This window comes from Ambystoma mexicanum, chromosome 1q (assembly GCF_040938575.1).
Source record: "Ambystoma mexicanum isolate Mex_15411 chromosome 1q, UKY_AmexF1_1, whole genome shotgun sequence".
In the NCBI taxonomy this organism is placed as follows: Eukaryota; Metazoa; Chordata; class Amphibia; order Caudata; family Ambystomatidae; genus Ambystoma; species Ambystoma mexicanum.
In genome coordinates this window covers 1100017613-1100041678 of record NC_090922.1, presented here as the reverse complement: position 1 = coordinate 1100041678, position 24066 = coordinate 1100017613, and the positions used below count along the sequence as shown (strand labels likewise).

The 24066-nt window shown below is 44.4% G+C and overlaps 1 protein-coding gene across 2 annotated transcripts in view; it reads right to left on the bottom strand.

The window, feature by feature from the left end:
- Positions 1-21806: 21806 nt before the first annotated feature.
- The window catches only part of RPAP2 (RNA polymerase II associated protein 2), a 1184138-nt gene continuing 1181878 nt past the window's right edge, over positions 21807-24066 (bottom strand). For both annotated transcript variants that reach the window (XM_069641788.1, XM_069641790.1), the window contains one exon: positions 21807-22159. In XM_069641788.1, the coding sequence (XP_069497889.1) occupies position 22159 (1 nt within the window). In that variant the 3' untranslated portion in view covers positions 21807-22158. The remainder of the gene's footprint in view (positions 22160-24066) is intronic.

Sequence of the window (24066 nt, the reverse complement as noted above, 5' to 3'; positions counted from 1 at the left end):
CGCACAGACGGCAGAAAAGTCTTCAGGGCTAGCCTGATGGCCCTCAGCTCTAACAGGTTGATGAGGAGTTTGGACTCCGACGGAGACCAACGACCGCTGGCGGTCAAGTCGTCTGCATGAGCGCCCCATCCTGTGAGGGAAGCATCCGTCATTATAGTCACCTCCGGCCATGGTTGCCAAAACTGCTCCCCCTTCCTCAGGTTCCCTTTGTTGGCCCACCACAGAAGATCCTGGGAGACCGAGAGTGGAATCTGAATGGGATCCAACATCTTGCCTGAGAACTGCGACCACTGCATCTTGAGTGCCCATTGCAGGGATCTCATCCACAGTCTGGCCTCTGGGACCAGGAAAATGTAGGAAGCCATCAGGCCGAGCAACCATAAGAATTCCAAAGCCGGGAGACTCTGGGCATGTTGAAACTTGTCCACCATCTGCAAAATGTGATGAGCCCTTACCTTGAGAGGCGACCACTTCCCCAGGGACGTGTCCAACACCACCCCGATGTACTGGAGCTTTTGGGAAGGTGTCAGATGAGACTTCTTGAATTTGAGGGAGAAGCCCAGCCTGTGGAGGGAGCGGCAGGTGAGACTGAGGTGATCCAACGCTTGCTCGGGAGAATGCGCATGGATCAGCCAGTCGTCCAGGTAGGGGTAGACGTGAATCCCCCCTCGCCTGAAATACGCTGCCACCACCACCAGTAGCTTGGTGCAGACCCTTGGGCAAAGGTCAATCCGTATGGCAGGACCCGAAACTGAAAATGCGAGACGGCAGCCGCAAATCTCACATACTTTCTGTGCTTGGGATGAATCGGCACATGAAAGGAAGCATCCTGTAGGTCCGGAGACACCAACCAATCCTGAAGTTGAAGGGCCAGGAGGACTTGAGAAAGAGTGACCATCTTGAACGTGTCCTTCCTGAGAAGTTTGTTCAACCAACTCAAATCCAGGATGAGTCTCAATCCCCCGTCTTTCTTTGTAATAAAAAAATAAGGGGAATACCATTCCTTATTCCTCTCTGCTACAGGCACCAGTTACATAGCGCCTTTCTCTAGCAGGGTCAAGATTTCCTGCACAAGGAGTGGATCCGGAAGCTTCAAAGAGAGATTCCCGGTGGATTGTCATGGGGCTGCTTTAGGGGCTGCTTTAGGAAGCTAAGGCAGTAGCCGTGGGCAACTGTATCCAGCACCCATGCATCCGAAGTAATGGCTCGCCACTCTTCGAGATGCTGAGACAGTCTGCCCCCAACCGGCGCAGCCATGGACCGGCTAACACTGTCGGCCGTGTCCAAACCCGACTGAAAGGATTCACACATGACAGCCTTGCCATCTTGCACGAGAGCAAGGAACCCATCCCTTTCTTCCCCTTTGGGAATATGTTCAGCCACTAGAGAAACACAATCCCACAGAATGTGTGAAAATCTTTCCAAGGCACAAGTTGAGTTGGCCGATTTCAGCACCATACTCCCCGCAAAAAATACTTTGCGTGCCAAACCGTCAAAGCGTTTGTCATCTCTATCAGGAGGGATGGTAGGGTATGCCGCCTGCCTCGAGGTGGCCATAGCTGCCTGAACCACCAAACTCTCGGGAGTGGGGTGAGACAAAAGGTAGCTGGGGTCGCTACTGGAAGGGCAGTATTTTTTTGGTTAATGATTTGTTAACAGCCAGAAGAGTGTCCGGTGACTGCCAAGCAGCCACCACCCTTTTTCTGTAATGTCAAATGGAAAGGTAACACCGGGTCAGAGGACGGACCGTGATCTAAAATGTCTGTTAAATCATCTTGTACAAAATCTTCAGGAGGACTGGGCCAGCCCAGATACTCTATGAAGCTAGCCACGAGCCTCCTGTAAGATGACTCAGCATGAGCCCCAGGCTCTAGCCTGCCAAATTCCACTTCCGGGGAAGTGTCCAAACCACTGGCATCATGAAAGGTTTGCCTCAACTCATCCAATTGGTTGTCTCCAGAAAAGACAGGAGCCACATCAGGCTCAACAGGGTCCATATCAAAGTCTGACTTTTCCTCCTCCTCATATAGGTCATCCAGAGGGAGGGAAAAGCCCTGCCTCGGGACAGAAGAGGGTCTGGAGTCCACCACAGGCCTCACAGACTTATAAGGAGCCTTCCTTGGAGGATCCACCGTATCCAGAATCTCCAACGGTAAGGTTCGGACAAAAACACCCCTGAAGGCGTCGAGGGACGGCGATGTCGACACCGGGGCCGAAGGCTGGAACGGAGGCAAAGCTTCCGACGTCTGTATCCAACGGACACAGCGCCGACGGAGTTGACACCGACCATGAGCCCTTACACAGTTTCTGCGGTCTCGCTGGAGACGAGGACCGAGACCGGGAAGCACGTCTCTTGCGACTGTCCTGAGCCTTGTCCGAACAGGACCTCGAAGGTTCCCGATGAGCGTTGCGTCGAGGACCCGAGCCTGAAGGCATGCAAGCCACGGTACGAGAACGTTCCTTGCTGGCTTCATCAGAAGGCGCGGACGGAACTGTGCCCTGCAATTGAAAAATCGCTAACATCTGCTCTCGAGAGGCAGCCAATTCCTCCGGAGTCAAGGACTTTGTCGGGCAAGCCACTTTCGTCGCGGCTCCATCCTCCGAGGTCGGGGAAGGGGACCGGTGACGGCGCTTCCTAGAATGCTGGGACGAGGAGGACGAATGGCGGGGAACCACTCCTGGACCGAGAACCCCGGGACTCCTCCCGACGCGGAAAGTCACCCCTCGAATCGTCAGTAGACATCCTCTTGGACTTTGATTTACGGGACTTACTGGGTTTAGAACCCCTACCTACCTGAAGCTTCCCCTTACGCTCCCTCAAGGCCTTGGCAGTCAGCGACTGGCATTTGGAACAGTCGTCAGTGTCATGACTCTCACCCAGGCACCACAAACAAATGCGATGCGGTAATCGACATTTTCGACTTGAAGTCCCGGCAAGTCTTGAAGCCAGACCGTGGAGTTGGAGGGGTTGAAGAAGACATATTCAAAAGGAATACACAAGGCGCTCCGAGTCTCCAAAGCAAGCACGTTTGCAGAAAAAACAGAACTGAGGCTACGGGCGCCATGCATCCTATTTATAACATCTGGTGACGTCGTCCTCGACGGAGGCCTTCAAGGGACATCGACCCGACACCATCGACGCAGGACGCACTCTGTCGAAAAAGTTTCTGAAGTACACAGCTGTGGACATTACATGTCAAAGATGTGGAATACGTTGGAGGACACAATCCATTCGAATAGGTTATTTCTAGCTGCTTTATAGGGTTATTTGCATTTTGTGAATTTTGACGCTGTACCTATATTTGGTTAGGACAGTGTATATAGATCATTATGTGTAACTGGTTAGTGAAGATGAGTGTTCATTTCATTTTAGTTTTTCCAGAGACAGTTTTTGTTGGTACAAATTCTGAAGCCATTTGCGGCACTGAATTAGGATATTTGGTTTTCTCTTTGGCAGTTTGGGATATGTGGGAGATCTTTGGTAATATTGAGTGTATATTTCATGCTTTCTGGACTTCGATACTAAATAAACGATATTACTAATTATGTTGCTGTGGATTTGTTTTTCTTAGGGTATATATTTTGTTAAAACACACATGTGCATAGGTATTTCATACCTCCTGTGTCTTGCATTAATGTCTAGACTTTATAATACATCTTTGTGATTTATAGTAATCCCAATTTCATTACTTCCTTATTACTTCCTTATCTCTGTAAATTGTAGTTAAGTGTATGTTAATGTTTGGCCTTTTATTTGTTCTGTTTTTATTAATTTCCTTTGTGATCTTTGCTTGCATGTTTAAAAAATATGTACATTATTGTATATATTATAGATAGATACTCTTAAAAAGGGACCTGTGGTCCAAAACGTGTTGAGCTGAGTCATGTTACAGATCTCTACTCTACAACAAGCTATGAAGCTTTGTTGAAGCATGCATTGTTGTGAATTTTGGAAATATAATTTGATATTGAAAATACAAGCTTTATTGTGACCATATTTTGGTTGATCTTTTCATTTTGTTTTATGTAAACTGATGTGGCTTTGTGGAAAGACCACCTAAAGGGGTGAAAACCCACAGTGGGGTAATTCCCCACTGCAATATCTTTAATCTATTATTTTAAGTAATTATTTTTACCTTGTGATGATTAATTAATGACAGTAATGTTAGCTTATTATATTGCCAAGATTCAGTCACCCCTTGCTTTTCAAACTACAACCAATGAACCAGCCATCGTGTGGTCTAATTGGAAGATGATTTTCAATACTCATCTAGGTGTATTGGTGGAAAAAATGTAACAGGCTATACTAATAAACTGCTTAGGGTGGAAGGATGCTGAATTTCCAGTTACCTAGAATAATACAATACATATACGAGGGCCATACAACTGTAGATCATCCAACGTTGTATAACACATCCAATGCAAAAAATGCATTTAAGGGATTTAGGAGGGTCAGACCTGCAAAGAGATGCATGGAATTATAAACCTACAAAGATACACCATCACAAATCACATAACAGAAACCATTAGTGGGACGACACTTCACACAGGATGGGCATTCATTGCAGGATTTATCAGCGATGGTTTTAAAATGTGGCCTCTCAAATACCAAACAGAGAAGGAAATGGGATCTCAAGTACCTGAAGATGCTTAACCTAAAAGATAGGGATCTTAACATGAATATTGGATTCATGTCACCCTATAGACAACTTTGAGCCCAGCTCCAGCAATGCAATCACATCAACAAAGTCAGAAGACTGCCCTCCAGCACCATTTCTCACCAACAGCTGTCAGACACTGCTGTTCAGGATCCCTGACACAGGACACTGACAACAGGAATCTTGGGCTTCTAAGCTCAAATATTTGGCACCCATTACATAGCATAAGACAAGCAGAGATAACAGCGGACACTGAACCGTCCAAAAACGGATAACTTTGTTTTCATTTGCCACACTGTATGCAAGCCAAGAAACCATTGTGAAGATGCCGGCATTGTGAGAGAACATTGGAGACTGTCCAAGTTAAATCCTGAGAGCACATTTTTGTAGTGCAAAAAATGTATACCAGCCAGGAAACCTCAGCTGCTGCATTGGAATCACTAAAACGTGCTGATGCTACTTAGATGCTGTAAAACAACTTTTCAGACTCTGGGTAAAATCCAATAGTGCTCTGTTTCCCAATTATGTGTTTTCAAACCTCTGACTTCAATAAGCATTTTAAAATAACATCAGTAATTTTAACAAAAACTAAAAGGGCCCACCTTAAGAGTGATTTTTTATGGCCTTTTAGATAAGATAGCAAATTCCAGGCCCACATTACATTCATTCTGTTCCTTGAGCAAATGAGGTTTTAAAACGTTCCTTTTTTTCCGTTTTGTGAATGATCTGTGCTGTGAGTTTCCTTTACAAATCATTTAACTCTGCAACATCTGATGAAGAGGTCTGTGGGACTTCGTAAACTAAGGTTTTGTTCCATCTATGCATAGAGTTTTCAGTTAATCCAATAAAAGGGATAAATATCTGCAGCTTGTGTGATTTTAAAACTGGACTAACACGTCATCAAACTTTTCTTTGCACAAGAACCAAGAAGAAATCCCAGATGGCAAAGAAGTGGGTGATGAGCAACAAATGTGGCGATGGAGCACCATTGGTTTTTCTCCTGCAACCAAGGCATGCATGAAAAAATGAACACATACGTAGCATCTTTAAGGGCCATTGCTAAGGGCTGAAAATGTGGTTCCATTACAGAGTGCCTAAGCAGTGATCAAGTTGTGTGCTGGACGAAGGACAACAAAACTAGAAGACTATTACTGATTAAAGATCTTAGCCTGGAACCAGCCATAAGGATGGCCAAAATGGCAGAAAAATCGATCGGATACACCTTAATCCTATCTGGAAATGATGAAAATGATTTCACCCAATGTCAAACAAAAGGGTATAGAACAGGAAATTATGTACATAAGCAACGAAGCGCCAACTACAAGCCCAGAAGTGAAGGACTGAGGACAAGCAATGATCACCTTGCCAACATTCCCAAGTGTCCAGTAAGAGGCACCATCTACAAAAGGAGCAGAAGAAAGAATGATCTTGCCAAGGTGTGCAGAACTAACCCTAATGCCAAAAGATATTTAGATGATGAAATGCAACTGGGCAGAGATTTGAGTGACCTGCTAATTGCCACAGTTGAAGAAGATGATATTAAAGAACCATGGTGTGAAGTGAAAATAGAAGGGAAACATGTACAAATGATGGCTGACTCTTGATCCAAATATACAGTCATAGGGGCTGCCACACATAAAAGGTTGGGGCAGGATATCAAAGATCTGACAAGTCCAGACATCAACCCCAAAGCTTATGGGGGAGTATCCAACGAAATCCTAGGGCCAAGAATGGTTGTCATAGAATTCAAAGGAAGGAGAATACACAGCAAACTACATGTAGTGAAGAAAGGAGCATGTCTATTAAGTTGCTGTCAACAAAGGGACCTTAAAATACACGTAGGCCCCAATGCAACAGACCCAACATGCAGGTAGAAGGTAACATATGCATTGAATTTCCAAACCTTTTCACACACAGGTAGGGTGCCTTAAGAAAGGTTCAAAAGGGACAAAAGGGGGAGTGGGGGTCCTGTAACACACAAGATAAGACCAGTGCATCTTATGCTAGAGGAAAAGGAGGAATTGAATAGGTGGAGTAGTGATAAAGTAATAGAAGCAGTAGAGGCACCGGAATGGATACACCCAATTGTCAGAGACAGAAAAGAAGCTAGGTCAATTAGAATGTGTGCAGACCTTATATCCTTAATGAGAAGATTTGGACTGAGTGACATCCATTGCCTCGAGTCCATGAAAAGATTTATATACTGAGTGGAGCTAAATATATTTCCACATTAAACCTATCCAATGCATATCATTAAAAACTCCAGCAAGATTCTAAACACCTGATAACATTTATAACCACCTTTGGGGCATACAGGTTCAAAAGATTGCCATTGTTAGCTTCTGCAGCTGCAGTGTTTCAGAGAGTAATGGAAACATTGCTTCACACAATTAAAAATATGAAGTATTTTCAGTATGATATATTATTTGCATAGAACCTGGAGCTTCACGATAAATACCTTAGACACGTACGGACTATACCAAGAGAAGCATGGCTTACCATGAAGTGTGAAATGTGTCAATTTAGCGTGAAGGAAGTCGAGTATCTGGGTCATCTGATAAAGGACAAGGGGATCCAACCAAAACCCAATCTTGTGGAGGCAGTGAAGGAAGCCCCAAATGCCCAAGGACAATGATGCTCTAAGGGCATTTTTAGGATTGCAGAATATTATTTAATATCTGTAGAAAGGTTTGCAGCAAAGTGTGTCCCCCTAAGGGAATTGTTAAAGAGGAATATTAAATTTGAATCGGCAAAAGAACATGAACAAGTATTTAATCGCATGAAAAATGCAGAGCCCAGGCACCTGCTCTCTGTATGTTTGATCTCACTGACCGCATTATTCTCACTACAGATGCGAGTAAGTTGGGGTTAGGAGCATCTATCACTCAACTACACCTGGAACATGATATAATACTAGCGTTTCGCTTCTCGCACACTACAAGAAGCAGTGAACAACTATACCAGAGTTGAAAGGGAGGCTTTTGCATGTTGCTGGTAGGTGGAATATTTTAGGTTTTTCTTATGGGGAATTCCACTAGTATATGCAGTAACAGGGCCCAACAGGTGATTGCCAGCAAGAATAGGCGGTGGATCTTAGCAGAACAGCAGTCAGTTGTAGCACAAGTAGCGGCAGGCAGTGTAGTAGATTTGAAAACATGGCAGGAAGAGAGTGAGTTAGACACAGAGTTCTTCACTGTTCAACTCCTGTTGGTAGAAGGATGGTCATCCAGGAGTAACTGACCAATTCAACCAAGTTAGAGACAAATTGTGGGCAGCTAATAGAATGCTCTTCAAGGGTGAAAGAACTGTACCACCAAAAGGTGTAAGGAAATGTTATGTTAAAGGTTCTTGTACCATGCACTGTTGCCACCTGCGTGGTTTCTTTTGGAGCTCTGGCAGATCTGTAATGCAAGGAGGGTGGCAGGGTTTGTTAGTAGGACTGAGTGGGAAAAAGAGCAAGCGAGCTGTGATGTGTTGTTGGCAGCTTCAGTTTGTAGAAACCAGTCACTGGGCGTGGGTGTGTTTTTCGGTTGGAAATCGCCATGTGGGGTTGGGTGAGATTGTGTCTGGTTTGTTTTAATTGTCATGGTGTTGTGAAGTGTATGCGGTTTGTGGTGCTGTAGAGGTATGGTTGTGTTTAGTTTAGAGTTTGAGAAGGTGTATGCAGAAGGATTGTTTCTGGTACAGTTAGTTAGTGGCAATGCATGTCCTAAAACCGACAGTCTGAATAAATGCAACCCATATCCCTTTCCGTCGTTCATTTTTGTGCGTGGCAATTACTACCCCAACGAGTTCCTCCAGGAGAGATGTGTTCCCTGTGCCCTGCGGTCAATCCATGAGCTGCATGGTTTCTGCCCCCCCCCCAAAGCATTCCTTTATGTGTGACGCATTTCACACCCTCGGTGGTCCGATTAAGTATGACACATCTCCCTCCCGTTTTCTCCTTTTGTCCTCTATACAGGTGAGATACACTGCTGGTCTCCAAACATCCTTTCAAGCTGGAAGTCTCTCTTCTCTCCTGCCCTACACTCTGGTGCAGCACACTCCCCACTATTATTTATATGCGGGTAGGTTAAATGCTGGTATCACATGGAAACGGGTTGTTCGGGATAGTGGGATTCCCGGGGTACTTTAGTGGTAGTGTTCACTTTTTCCAGGCTCATTTCTCTTAGCAGGTTTTGTTTGGTTAGGCATTATTTATTTATTTTACATTTATTAAGCGCACAAAACCCTCGGGCATCAAGGCAATGTTGCAACCAGTTATACTCTGATTATGAACAGGAGAGGAGGCTTGTTGGATTGCTTTGATGGGGTCGGTTCCTTTGCTAGTTCTCGGTTCCTGCCGGGTGTGTTCTTCCTGTTCTTGACTTTGCTGCGCTCCTTTTCTGTTTGTTTGTTCCCTTCGTTGGGCGTAGATGTTGTTCAGTCGTTTTCATCCTGTTCTGAGCTGAAGGGCCAATGTTTTTAGATATTTTCTGAATTTTAGACGGTTCTCCGTAGTTCGTATTTCTCTCGGGAGTGAGTTCCATAGTTTTACGGCTATGGACCATGGGATGTCCTAGTTGTTTCCTTGGTTGTCCGGTGTGATCATGATTTCTATTTTGTCCGGGTTAATTTGGAGGTTATTAGCGTTCATCAATTGGTAGAGTTCTTTGAGAAAGTCTGTTAGCGTGTGGTTCTCCTCTTCATTACCGCCAATTTTGTAAATGATTTGGTTATCGGCTGCATAATTGTAGCATTTGAGGCTGTGTCTTTTGATGAGGTTGATTAGTTATGTCATACATACAGAACAGTAGTGGGGATAACGAGGAGCATTGTGGAACTCCCCAAGAGATGTTCCGTGGTGCGGATTTGAATGGTTTTAGACATACTGTTTCTGTTCTTTTGGACAAGAAAGATTTAATCCAAAGCAGTGACGTGTCACTGATCCCTATTTCTTTCAGTCTCTTGACAAGGGTGTTATGGTTGACTGTGTCGAATCCTGTGGAGAGGTTGAGTAGTATCAGTGCCGAGTTCATGTTGGTGTCTGCATTGGACTTTAGGTCGTCCCATATATCGAGTAGTGCTGTCTCCGTTCCCCTCATGGATCTGAAGCCTACTTGTGCTTGGTCCAATAGTTGGTTATCTTCGATGTGTCCCAGTATTTGTTTGTAGACATATGTCTCTGTAATACATTCTAGACACAGCTCATAGAGGGCATTTGGGCAGAAGCATGACCAAAAGAAGGTTAAATGTAACACTTACCTTGTCCCTGCAGGAGCGTAAATGGTTTGGGTCCCTGGTGATCTGGCAATACTGGTTAATCAGGAATGTCCCCCTGTCACAAATGAGAGAAAAAATAGGAGAGGTACTGGAATCAATATCATGTGGTTACTATACTATGGCTAACCCCTGTTCCCACCAATATAACTCCCTTAATGTTTCTATGTGCCCCGTTCTCCTCCTCACCTGTGATTTGCTATTAGAGAGCTCTACCATCTTGCGTTCATGCAGGGGTGGGTTGGTGGTGAGGATCGAGAAGTATTCAGGCAGGAAAAAGGTTGAAAATTCCTCTGAAGGTAAGTGTCCAGATTCTTGGAGGGATGTCTTGATTTTAGACAGTTTGGAATTTAAGTCTTTGAGAAAAAAAGGTTCCATGGTGAGAGAGCTCTCTCTTGATGTAGATTTAACAACTCTTTCTTTTGCAGGCTCGATGTAGAGAAAGGTTTCACTTGAAGAGCATGGGCGTCATCGAAGAAAAAACATTAAGTTTTCTCTTGAGGTAAGTATGTGCACGGAGTTGGGAAAGGCGTGCAGCACTACATGCCTTCGTTACCAAGCTGTGGTGGCCTTCTATGTGAGGTAGGTATGTGCGTGTAGTTGGGAAAGGCGCGCAGCAGTTTGTGCTTTCGTTACCCCCCTATGGTACCTTCTCTGTGTGGAAAGGCTGTGGAATGCTTGAAAAAGCTTGTCGGAGCTTCAGGTACGTAAGTGCAGAGTTTTACTTCACTCGCTACAATGGTTTAAATATTCTTTCATTAACTATTGTACCTTGTCTTTGCAGGTTTTCAGAATTCAGAAGATTCCACGATGAAGCCGTGGCTGTGGAAGAAGATTGCTGACTGAACTGCGGAACTACGGAAAATGAAGTCACCAGTCAGAGGACTGCTGCTGCAGAAAATTCTTGTCAGGTATGTTGAAAATTTAGATCTGTGGTACTTCTGTTAACTTAACAAGTTCATAACATGACTTCTTCTATTATCTTACAGGTCTGTGAGCTGAGCGCCGGTAGCGTTACACCGCTGTCAGCGGAATTAACGCGAAGTGCGTGCTACTGCGGGGGCGGCAGTGTTTTAGTCCTCCATGCCCAACTACTAGTTCCCGGTTGCTACTAGGTCAGTGACCCGCAGGGCAGCCATTTTAAGGGAAATAGTAACCATTGGATCTCTATGGGAGCCCATTGTAACTTTAATAATGAGGAATGCAAGAACACTGGGTTTGCCATGCTAATACCCATCGAGCCCCCACAGGTCTACACCAATACCCTTCCTGCCCAGAATAGCTGAACCCAACCCTGCAACTCTGGAGGTGATCGTGACAGTTTTACCCCCTGCAAGGTCCCTCCTAAGGGTTGTCTTTTCGGCCCTGGCTTGGTGGGATGAGTCTGATGAAATCTTTTAAGTAACTGGGGAGCATGAATGTTAGAACTAGGTTCCCAAGTTCTATCCTGCGGACCAAAACCCTTCCAATCCACCAGGTAAAACAATTTTCTCCTGAACACTTTGGAATCTAAAATATCTTTCACTTTGAACTCGGGTTCACTCTCTACAATCACAGGTTCCAGAGATATTTGCATTCTGGTTCCTGGATTCCTCGGCTTCAATAGGGAAACAGGAAACACAGGGTGTATTTGCATATGAGACGGAAGGTTCAGCTTCAGAGCTACAGGATTGATGACTGCTTCCACTGGAAACATGCTCAAAAATCTAGGTTGGAATTTACGCTGCCCCTAAAGTGCGATATATTTAGAAGCTAGCCACACCTTGACCCCCACTTGATAATCCGGAGTGTCTCTTCGGTGCTTGTCAGCAAATTTCTATTGGCTCTCTTTCGCTGCAGTCAAATGTACCAAGGCTTCCTCTTTAGCTCGGGAAATGTTCTCATGTCAACTTTGCACTGCTGGCATCTTTAATGGCTCTGGTGGATCAAAGGCGGAGGTTCATGGGTGGCAACCATTTAGAATGTAAAAAGGAGTATGCCCTGTAGATGGAGGAGACATCGGAGATACTGCTCTAGGGTTTGGTATGTCGCTCCGTCTGTCCATCAGTTTGTGGATGGTGGCTAGCGGACAAACACACTACTATCTTGGTCATCTCGCAACACCTCTTCTAAAATTGGGATACAAATTGGCTCCCTCTATCAGAGACCACAACTGATGGAAAATCATGTAGACGCACAATGTGTTCCAAGAAGACCTGATGCTGACAGAATTCCTTTTAGAGCCACAAAGTGGGCCATTTTAGAAAACAAATCCACCACCACCAAAACTGTGTTGTAACTCGCACAGGGTGGCAACTCTGTAATGAAATACATTGAGATGGTGTGCCATGGTGCTGGCGGAACAGCAAAGGGTTGAAGAAGTCCTGCAGGTTTTTGCTTTGAATATTTATTTTGGGCGCATATTCCACAGTTTGGACAGAATCGATAATGTCCTTGCGCCAAGTGGGCCACCAGAATAGTTTTTTAATCTTAGCTATAGTTTTAGCAATCCCCGGATAACCCTCCAATAGTGCTCCATGATAATCTGCTAGGATCTGCTCTTGCAGGACCCGAGTGGGCAGATAAAGACGCCCCTGAAAGTACAGTAGTTTCTCTTGGATTGAACACAGAGGCCCTTTAGACTTCCCAGGCCTTTAACTCAGAGGTTGTCATGCTAAACAGGATCTTTGTCTTCAAATCCTCTACGGAGCATCCAGTAACTCCAGACATTTTTTCTTCTGGAATGATGTTCACAGGATTGTGAGTTACATGGATATCTTCAGCCTCCCCTATGCATGACAAAGCGTCTGCCTTGCCGTTGCCCACTCCAGGGCAGTATGTGATGACAAAATCATATTCCGCAAGAAACAGAGCCCAACAGAGCTGTCACAAGGACTGGGCTTTTGAGAACAGTGATAGTGTGCCGAGCTTCTAACAAATGATGTCTCCATTCCTTGAATGCATTTTTAACAGCCAATAGTTCCTTATCTGTAATAGCCTAATTCAATTTTGCTACTGAAAACTTCTTAGACCAAAAGATCACTGGGTGCAACTGTCCGGTTTCTGAGTCCTTTTGAGACAGTACCGCTCCCATGGCAGCACTGGAAGCATCGGTCTCCACCACAAACAACAAATCAGGCTGAGGATGTCGTAACACTGGGTCAGTTGTGAATCTATTCTTCAAGGTCTGGAATGCCTCTTCAGCTTCTGCGGTCCAATCACATGTTCTGTGTTTCCGTAGTAATGACGTTATTGGATGGACAAGCTGAGAGAAACCAGATACAAAGCGCTGATAAAAATTGGCGAATCCCAAGAAACGTTGGACCAATGTGGGAGATGGCCAGGTTAAAACCGCCTCCACTTTTCTGTTGTCCATCTGAATGCCCTGTGGTGACAAAACGAATCCCAAAAATTCCATAGAAGTCACATGAAAGGAGCATTTTTCCAATTTGACGTACAGTTGATGTTGCCGTAACTTAGTAAGTACCGCTCGAACATGGGCAATGTGTTCCAAGGCTAAAGCTGAATAGATCAAGATGTCATCAATGTACACCACTGTGCACACATCTGACAATTCACATAGCACATCATTCATGAAATTCTGGAAAGCGGCCGGGGCATTGAATAAGCCAAAAGGCATCACTTGATGCTCAAATAATCCATACTTAGTGCAGAAAGCAGTCTTCCACTCATCTTCTTTAATTCGCACCAGGTGATAAGCTCCCTGAAGATCTAACTTAGTAAAAGCTTTAGCATTTTTTACTTGGTCCAACAACACTGGAATGAGTGGAAGCGGATACCTGTAGGTCGGATAAATCCATTAGCAATGTACTTATCAAGATATGTCTTCAGATGTGTATTTTCTTGCTCAGTCCAGGCATAGATTCTTCTACACAGAGTTTTGGATCCAGGAATCAGATCGATTTGACAATCACAGAGCCGATGTGGCAGTAGCACATTGGCCTATTCCTTTTCAAACACGTCCTGGAAATCTCAATATTCTGGAGGTAGGATCCCCAACAACCCCAATGCGTGAACCCCTCTGCATACTGCCTGAACCTGTTTTCCTGATTCGTCTTCTACTCTGTAACATGAGCTCTTGCACTCTCCGGCGTTTGTCAAGGTCCTGGCACGCCAATCAATCTGTGGATTATGTTCTTCTAACCAAGGAATACCTAAGATAACTTTGAACTGTGGAGCACTGATTAGGTCAAACAATATCTTTTCTCGATGTCCATCCTGGCAGAGCAAGGTGCAGACCTCCGTGCACTATGTCACTGGTCCTGATATTAGCTGGCTACCGTATACCGCTGTGACGTTCTCAACCATTGTCTTAGGGTACATAGCAATACCAATCTTGCTTGCGAGTTTGTGATCCATGTAGTTTACAATCACACCACTATCCATGAATGCCTACAGAGCATGCAGTTTGGAAGGTTGATGGTGGCTACTCAGGATGTGTCATGGTCATGAAGTCAGGGGCACAGGCATGCAGGGGTCTTATGCACAGGAGACCTACGTGGACACTGTCCTGGCAACTTTGGCACCAGGCTCATGAACAAAAGTAAACAAGAACATCCATTTAACACCAAAAAGCTTTTATTATGTACATAGCACTTCAGATCCATTAACCTTGAACATTCCAACCATTAAGCAGGATGCATTAACCTTGAACATTCCATCCATTTAGCAGCCCCAAGTGTATTCTTGGGTATGACTGCTAATTGATTGCCTTCCCACGTGCTCACTCTCTAGGAGTGGCAGGGTGCGGCTGGTAAGCCGGCCCTAATGGGCGTGCCCATGATCTCAGCTACATAAACTGCCCCGATCCTCAAGACAGACGCTTCGCGTTAATCTGCACTTGCAAGCAGTGTAACGCTCACCGTTGCCTGAGGTCAGACTTACCTTTAAAGATCCTGCTTCCTGGACATCCTGCTTCCTGCTAGCATACTTACCAACTGGGGGAAGCTGTTCTTACATGTACATCTCTTCGGCGAACCAAGTATTCATCTTTACACTTTCCGGAACGCCGAACTCTTCAGCTTGGCACCACAGCATGACACGCTCCATCGTCGACAGCAGTGCCTGCAAGGAAAAACAGAAGACAAGGTTAGACATCGAAAAAACAGTCAGTTTAAGGTTGCGCTTCGCCATACTTCGCGCTTTCCTTAAACCATCACTTACATGCTGTTGAACATTGCGGTAGCATCCATCTTCCATCCGGACACGTCTCGCGTCTCACAGCTGGATTGAGGCCGCATTTCCATCTAAGGGAAGAAAACCGAAGAAAGACATTGTTCCGGGCATAAATAGGAGCAACATATAAAGACATTAAACAGAATGAACAGCATCACAAGGGCTCAAGAAAGACTTACCAATCATAATGAGAAGCATAGTCGCAGCTGAACTGGACTAATCCTTATCAGGGATCAGTGAAGGAACTAGATCCCATTTGACGCGCCCCTGCCAGAAGTAGCAGGACGGACAGCTTATCTTCCATAATTCACAGGTGAGCTTTCTGGGCCAGCGTATGCTCACAGAAACCATACTTTGGGGTGAAGGGTTCGAGAGGTACAACAATCACAGATTGGCACTCTCACACACTCTTATCTCCACACAGGAGCAGTATCACCACGTATCACTGCTCACAGCTTTTCTACTGACGGAGAGGTCAGAGGGGGTGATTCAAGTTCAGGGAGGGCTGCAATCATGCCCCAACGCCTCCGCAGAGACCAGGTGAGCGTATCAGGATGAGGGGTACAACAAAATGAGAGATCTGAGATTTCTTCTTCTGGTTCGACAAGCCGACCTCTAAGCTTGCCAGACGTTTGAGTTTTCCATCTGATCTTCTCTATTTTCTCCTTTTTCAGCCTTATTCAAGGCTCCTTTTGGTTTCCAGGGAGGTTTCGCCGGACAGTTGCGAAGGAAATGTGCAGCCGAACCACAATAGAGGCATAAATGCTGCTGTCTTCTCTTCTCCCTTTCTTCTTTTGAAATTGGGCCCCGAATTCCCCCCAATTGCATAGGCTCAGGTTGGCTCTCAGATACATGGCAACTCCCATTATCCTTCGGACGGACATAGTATGATCTATTATTTGAGCGGGAATAATCTACTCTACGATCTTGCAAGCGATAGTCCAACTGAACAGTGAGATCAATGAATTCCGCACAACCTGCGGGAGGATTCACAACCTGGGCCAAAATGTTCTTTAGTTCCCCCCGTAAACCCTGATAAACGAGCATCGTTCTCTTTTGTTCCGGCCTGTTAGTTTCTGTTACCAACCGATTGAAGGAAGCTACATAAACCAGCAAATCTTGACTGCCTTGTCATAGGGAAAGTAATTCATTGTCCAAGGCCTGCCCCTGTGTATGACGGGCAAGGAGTTTTCTAGTTCCTGCTGAAACCCAGGAACATTTCTTAACAAAGGATCATCCCAGTTCACCAGAGGAATGGACCAATCCGCAGCATGCCCACCTAAATAAGATAATACAAATGCCACTTTAGACTGGTCTGATGGAAAAAACCCTGGTCTGCACAGGAAATGCAAATGACACTGATTCACAAACAATGTGAAACGCTTAGGATCCCCCATAAACCTTTCCGGGGGTGCCAACGGAATATTTCCTGGTACAACCACCTGAACCGGGGACACTGGTGGGGAAACTTGCACTGGTGGAAGAGAACCAGGAAGTGGGGCCTGTCCTGCCTGTGTTTGTAGTAATTGATGGCCTAACTCATCAGTGCGATCCCTATTAACTACCAACTCTCACCTCAAAGAATTGGTTACAGACCGTGGTGCATGGACTTCAGCATGTAGTTCCCCCAATAACTGGGACAAATTATCTGTATCTGTGGTCTCCATTAAGCTGGGGCAGAGAATTTTAAGTAATGGCTTTGCGTTCTGTAACGCTTACCTTGTCCCTGCAGGAGCGTAAATGGTCTGCGACCCCGGTTATCTGGCAATACTGGTTAATCAGGAATTTCCCCCCGCCAAAAAGGAGAGAAAAAAGGGGTACTGGAATCAATATTATGTCGTTACTATATTATGGCTAACCCCTTTCCCCACCAAGCTAAATCCCTGAAAATTTCTGTGTGCCCTGGTCTCCTCCTCACCTGTGATTTGATATTAGGGAGCTCTCCATTCTGCTTTCATGCAGGGGTGCATTGGTGGTGAGGGTCGAGAAGAACTCAGGCTGGAAAAAGTTTGAAAAGGCCTCTGAATGTAAGTGTTCAGATTCTTGGAGGGATCGTTTGTTTTTAGACAGTTTGGTATTTGAGAGAAGAGGTCCTATCGTGAGAGAGCTCTCTCTCTTGATGTAGATTAGATTTAACAACTCTCTCTTTCTTTTGCAGGTTCGCTTTAGAAAAAAGTTTCACTTGAAGAGCACGGGCGTCATCGAAGAAAAAACATGAAGTCTTCTTTTGAGGTAAGCATACGCGTAGTTGGGAAAGGCGCGCAGCACTACGTGCCTTCGTTACCAAGCTGGGGTGCCTTCTATGTGAGGTAAGTATGCGTGCGTAGTTGAGAAAGTCACGCAGAACTTTGTGCCTTCATTACCCCGCTATGGTACCTTCTCTTTGAGGAAAGGCTGTGGAATGCTTGGAAAAGCTTGTTGGAGCTTCAAGTACGTAAGCGCGTAATTTTATTTTCACTCGCTACAATGTCTTAAATACTCTTTCATTAACTATTGTACCTTGTCTTTACAGGTTTTCGGAAGTCGAAAGATTCCACGATGAAGCCGTGGCTGTGGAAGAAGATTGCTGACTGAGCTGCGGAACTACGGAAAATGAAGTCACCTGTCAGAGAACTTCTGCTGCAGAAAATTCTTGTCAGGTACATTGAAAACTTAGATATGTGGTACTTCTGTTAACTTAACAAGTTCATAACATGGCTTCTATTGTTTTACAGGTCTGTGAGCTGAGCGCCGGTAGCTTTACACCGCTGTCAGTGGAACTAATGTGAAGCGCGTGTTACTGCGGGGGCGGGCTTTTATAGTCCTCCATGTCCAACTACTAGTTCTCAGTTGCTACTTAGTCAGTGACCCGCAGGGCAGCCATCTTAAGGGAAATAGTAACCATTGGATCTCTATAGGAGCCCATTGTGACTTTGGTACTGAGGAATGTGAGAACACCGGGTTTGCCATGCTAATACCCATCTAGCCCCCACAGATCTACACCAATACCCCTTCTTGACCAGAATACCTAAACACAACCCTGCAACTCTGGAGGTGATCATGACAGTAAGAGAGTGATACTGGTGGCCCAAAAAGGAACCAGAAGTAGAACGGATTAGAAAATGTTGTGCATGTGCGGAGAGTGACAAGTCTCATACAACATAAAACCTCCCCTGTGCCCAATCAAAGTACCAACATCTGCATGGGAGAAAGTGGCTATTGATATTGTGGGGGCCATTAAATGGAAGAGTCTATAGGGGAAAGTTCCTTTTTGCACTCATGGATTATCACTTAAAATGGCGATCAATGTGTTGTATGGTCCGAGGATGCAATCTAACCTTAGTATTACGATTTCTTAACAAAATATTCCATGAAGAGGGGTTTGCATCCACTTTGTATATAGACATTGGTGTACAGTTTAAGTCCAGTTTATGCGATGATTCACAGGATCTCGTCACTTCTCCCTAGAGGGGAGCCCTTCCCTATGAGGCTAAGAAGGTGAAGCCGCTACCCAATAGTCCCCCTAGGGGTGGTAAAAAGCAGGACCTGAGACTCCCCTCATGGGTATAAGGACTCCCATCCCCTGGAAGACTTCCCTAAACCCTTGTTCCCAGAAGCTATGGCCCCATTGACACCTTCTCCCTCCCAACCTGAAACTACTACTGTGTGTTATTGTGAAGTCTCTACTGTCACATCTGTAAGACCAGATAGGACTGAGATGAAGAAGCACCAAAGAAACATACAGAAGAACATTATAAGGGATTACGGATTACCAAAGAACTGTGATGATGTGGCCACTAGGAGGCATGACAAGAACTTCAAAGGCATTGACAACAAACATTGGTGCTACACTGGGGTGTGACCAGCAATATAAAGTAAAGCCTGAGGAAGGAATAAGTGTGGTTGGGAGCAGGAAGAGTAGCGAGGAAAGCTGGCGTCCATCGGGCATGGCCTGTGAAATTCAAACCTGTATTACCCGAAGTATCGAAAGGTCTCGGAAAGAAAAGCTGAAAGGAACCACGAAAGCCGGAGTAAATCCGACTTGCTACAGAAGCAGGAAGAATCCAGCTATGGCGTGTCCGAAGTGGACCATCTGGTCCATAAAAAATGACAAGACCGCAGCAACATCGGCTCCAAGGAGCAGCACAGACCAAAGAGGAGGAAAGCAAGGAACACACTGAAAGCATGCAGAACCAACAATGACCTGAGACCCCAGAAGAACTGGTAGCACTCCTCAGTGAAGATACAGGTAACAGGAGTTGCAGGAAAACCTGGTTGGGTCCAGGGAGCATGACGAGTCAAATATTCCTGGTAAGCAATTTCCCTTGTCACAGTAGTGATACCCAGAGTACCATGAGTCAAATATTCCTTGGGAGTGATCTCCCTCATCACAGTAGTGATATCCAGAGAACCAAGAGTCAAATATTCCTCAGGAATGATCTCCCTTGTCACAGTGGGAAACATACCAAAAGGACCAAGAACTGCCAAGAAGTAATCGCCCAAAACAGTCAAGGTATAAAGAGTCCTGACAAAGCCCCAGCAATAAGAAGGGTTGATAAAGTCTTAACTCTTGTTTGCAAAACCTTGGGAGGAAGTAAAGAGACTTCTAAAGACTTGTAGAAAGAAATCAAGGAACACTCTCCAATACTCTTCCAGATAGACTAGTAGAAGTGAGCCATTCTCCTGGTCTTGGTGTATTTGGTAAAGCAGACCCTGGTACAAGACTTGATTGTTTCACCAGGCGAAGGTAGCCATTCTCCTGGTGGCTTGAATAAGAAGTTCATGGAACTCTTTTTTTCTTGGTGCATTTGTTAGCTGTAGGGATAGAGTCTTGAGGAAGGACATATTTAAAAGATGCTCGTCCATACCTCTATTTCATTTCTCCTCCATTTCTGAGGATGAGCTGTCAGTTATTGTTAACCAACTTAAAGCAACATGCTGCAAAGGCGATCCTTGTTCTGCCACTATAATTAAAACCTGTCCCCCTATGCTTCTGACTGCTTCGCTGATGCAAGGACATGTGCCTCTGGACCTTAAACAAGCCTGAGTTACACCTATTTTTAAAAACCCGGCTTACCTCATGAGGTGCCACTTAATTACAGGCCCATAACAAATACTGCTTTTTTATTAGAAATTTTAGATAGGGTGGCTTATGGTCAGATTTCCCAACAGTTGAATAATTCTCCAGTGCTCAACCCATGTCAATCTGGGTTCAGAGCTGGTTACAGCATGGAAACAACATTGCTGGAACTTAAATCCAGATTGATGGAACGGATGGATGGGGGCCTTGCTTCTATGTTGATGCTTTTCGACCTTTCGGCTGCCTTCGACCTGGTTGACCACTCTATATTGGTCACCAGGTTGGAGGCAGTGGCTAGTTTTTCACCAGCATCGGTTCGCTGGATCTCCTCCTTCTTGAACAACAGACAAAGTAGAGTTTTCTCTGGGGACGCAGAGGCAATTCCGGTCCCCATTGACTTTGGTGTCCCGCAGGGTGCATGCATTTCCCCCTGCCTTTACAATATATTTATGGTGCATTCCTTTGCCTTGTTGGATCAGGAGGGGATCCTGTTCACTGTACAAGGACGACACTCAGTGTCTCGTCCCCGTGGTTGGAACTCATTTGACGGGATGAGGTAGAATTTAACAGAGTTTACACCACCATCGAGAACTGGAGGGTGGAAAATAATTTAGCACTGAATAGGGGCAAGACAGAGCTCCTGGGTGTGGGGTTGCAACCTACTGTCTCTAATCTGGGCCCTATTTATGGGCACTTCCATCTTGGTGAAGCTATAATAACCCCTTTGAAGAAGGTTAAACTTCAGATATATTTTTTTTTAATTTGTTTATTGGCATGTTACATTCTCCTGACCAATCACAAAGGGCAAATCCCAATTTCAGAGGTTGAACAAAGTGCAATGAAAACCCGGTGGATGAAGCTTCTGGCACTGCAAATTCTGTGGCGACCAACAACCAAAATGTGTGCTGAAGCCCATGGATATCTCAAGCCAGATAAATCAAGTGGAACCTGTATTGAGGTCTGGATTAACAACCAACATAAAACCCAGACAAACTACCTGCTTACACAAAGTACCAGCTAAGTTCAAAGACTTTGTGATGGGTTGGTTTTCCAAAGACTTTGTGATAGGTTGGTTTACCTAAGGAGGGGAGGAGCATGGGGAGCTAAACGCACGCTCTTGTGTTCTTTTGTGCAACTGAACACATTGTTTTTAACCACTTGTGCTCAGCGGTTTTGGAGAAGATGCAGAGAGACTGAAGGAAGAAGCACAGCTTCCGCCTGTGAGCCAGCCCTCTGCTGTCCAAATAAGCTTCTCTGAAAAGCATGAAAAGCAGCTGGCTCGGCATGTCAAATTGCAACATTAATTGTAGTAGAAGGAAATCTCTGCTTATGAGGTTTACTGTTTATGAAATGGACATTGGTTTATATGATGTATCGCTTTTCAATGTTGATCAATAAAAATAGGTTTTAAAAAAAGACATCAAGAGACTGAGGTCCTAGTAGCTATGTTTTGTTCCTTTTTACAATCTATAGAAAACCAATTGTAATTAACTACTGTCCCAGCTACAGTCTCTTTATTAAATCATTATTATTTACATTGTTTTATTTCACCTAGTGCAGTATTGTGGTGTGTAAATTGTGCACAGTGTTATTAGTTTATGGATGAGCATTCAGAACACACTACAGGTATTAACGGCCAAGAGAAGAAATCCTGCTACAGAAAGCAAAAGATCATTGTTTTATTGTCTGGGAAGGATACATTTATGTAGATGATTATCTTCATAAAAATAGTGGATCAGCTAACAAAAGCAACATGTGTATCATAACATTTGCAGAAAAACGGGGCAGATGCACGAACAGAATACCTCCAGGTGATGTATTTGTTCCACTTAATGAAAATAGAATGATTTCTAAACAAAAACAACTCAGTTGATTGCAGGCTTAAATAAAGTCAATTTTGCAACTTCAAAATCAAATAGCTTCTCTATTGTCCATTTCTCCTTTAAAACATTTTCCTGATCCAGTGGCGATAAAGATGGTTTTTATTTCAGATGGGTCTTCAACATATCTGGGAAATAAGCAAAAAAGAATAAGGTCAGCGTACAACGGGTTGCAGAGGTAATTCAGTTTGCAGCGGTGTGCAAATCTCATTCATTCGCTGTTTAGCATGCAGTGACAGCATTTCATGTATGGCTCCATAACGTATATCACTTTGTGTGAGCTACACGAGCCTTCGCATGATTGCACTGAGAGCAATGGCACTCAAGTAATTCAAGTCCCAGTTGCAAGTAGGTCCTACCTACAGAAGGCAATGCTGCCACTTCTAGCTTGAAGCTATGGAGCAAAAGGGCACAGGGGACAAATCAATAGTTTTGTATTTTGTAGAGTACAATTGCATTCTATGTTGTTCGGCATGCCATAATATAGCCGGTACTCAACATTGTATGTGTACGAGCGTTACATAAATAAAATATCAATATCAATTGACATCATACACTAAATATTCACATCATACGCTGGGCATCCGATGCCTAGGTAGTCCCCTGTAATGCCAGTATTTGTATATGTACTAACATACATGCCAGGTGTTGATATCACATGCTAAATATTCCTATTAAATACCGAGGTACCCAATGTGATGGCAGTCAATTGTATCAACCTTACGAGCTGCAAACTATGTTATGAACAGATGTAGGTGAGTGTATAAGACATGGGCATAAGCAGATACATTTCAATGCGAGGCCATGTTCCTTGGCACATACAATTTAGCAAGAAAAATGTGGCACTTGGAAGCAGAGAATACCAGGCCCTGGGCCATATGCCATTAAGTGAAGAAGTATGGAGATATATAGCACGTGACATGATGGAGATCAGATGTACGGACTGGAAACGAGGAAGCTTAGGCAAGAAACAAGGCACGTGACTGTGCCAAGCACAGAAGTGTAAGGAATAGACAGTTCTTACTCTGCTAAGCAGTTCGGATGTACACGTTTATATGAATGAGGTAATGAAATGTTCTTTGTTAGTAAGTCCACCTACAATGTACAAAAGTGGGCAGCATTTTTGGCTTGGGGCCAGTTGGGGATACTCTGTGAATGTACTGAAATAATTAACCTACTTTGTCACATGTTTCTAAATAAAATTGCAGTCTGTCAAACTATATCATGTGCTAGATACAGCCATCACCGGGCAGGTACGCCCACGATTTGCTAGGTATTGGCTTCATTTGGCCAGCAACCATAACATATGGCCGTTTTTAACATTGGGCACAGAGCTATCACAATCATTTTTCAGGCATTGTCATTGTTTTAGATACATCATATGCCACGTATTCCTAAGAAATATCCAGTTACTTGCAACGTAAAAGGTCAGTACAATGCATTGCCCTCAAATGACAAGAACTCAAATCACATGTTAGTTGTTGCCATCAAATATGAAGTACCAATAGAGCCATGCATTGACACCATGCTAGCTCATCAAAAGCCAGGTTATGTGTCAGGTATTACTATCAAATTATTTTAAAAGTATTAAACTGTTTTTCAAAAATGACGGATGAAATGATACAACACAAGAAACCAACCAGGGGTTATACACCAGAAATGGGTTTTCACGTTAGAAGATGTACAATTAGCTCATGAAAAACATGAGCAACAAGTCTTTTTCTACTCAGTGACATGCAAATAAGAAAAATACTAGCGTTTTTGCTACCGTTATGTACAATATAACCTTGTATTCTTGGTCTCAGAGGCAACCACTAAGCAGACATTAGTTTGGGACTATCTTCTTCGCTGTAAAGATGGCCAACAATGGGACAATAAGTGTTACCCTTCAAAATAAAACAGGGTAGGGAACAGATGAGGAGGGGGAGCCAGAAGGGGAGGAAGGAGATTTGAAGAAAAGAAATGGACAACAATGGTGTACTCTCCATCAAAACACCATCAGCTGCTATATCTCTCAAATGAATATTCTCCATCA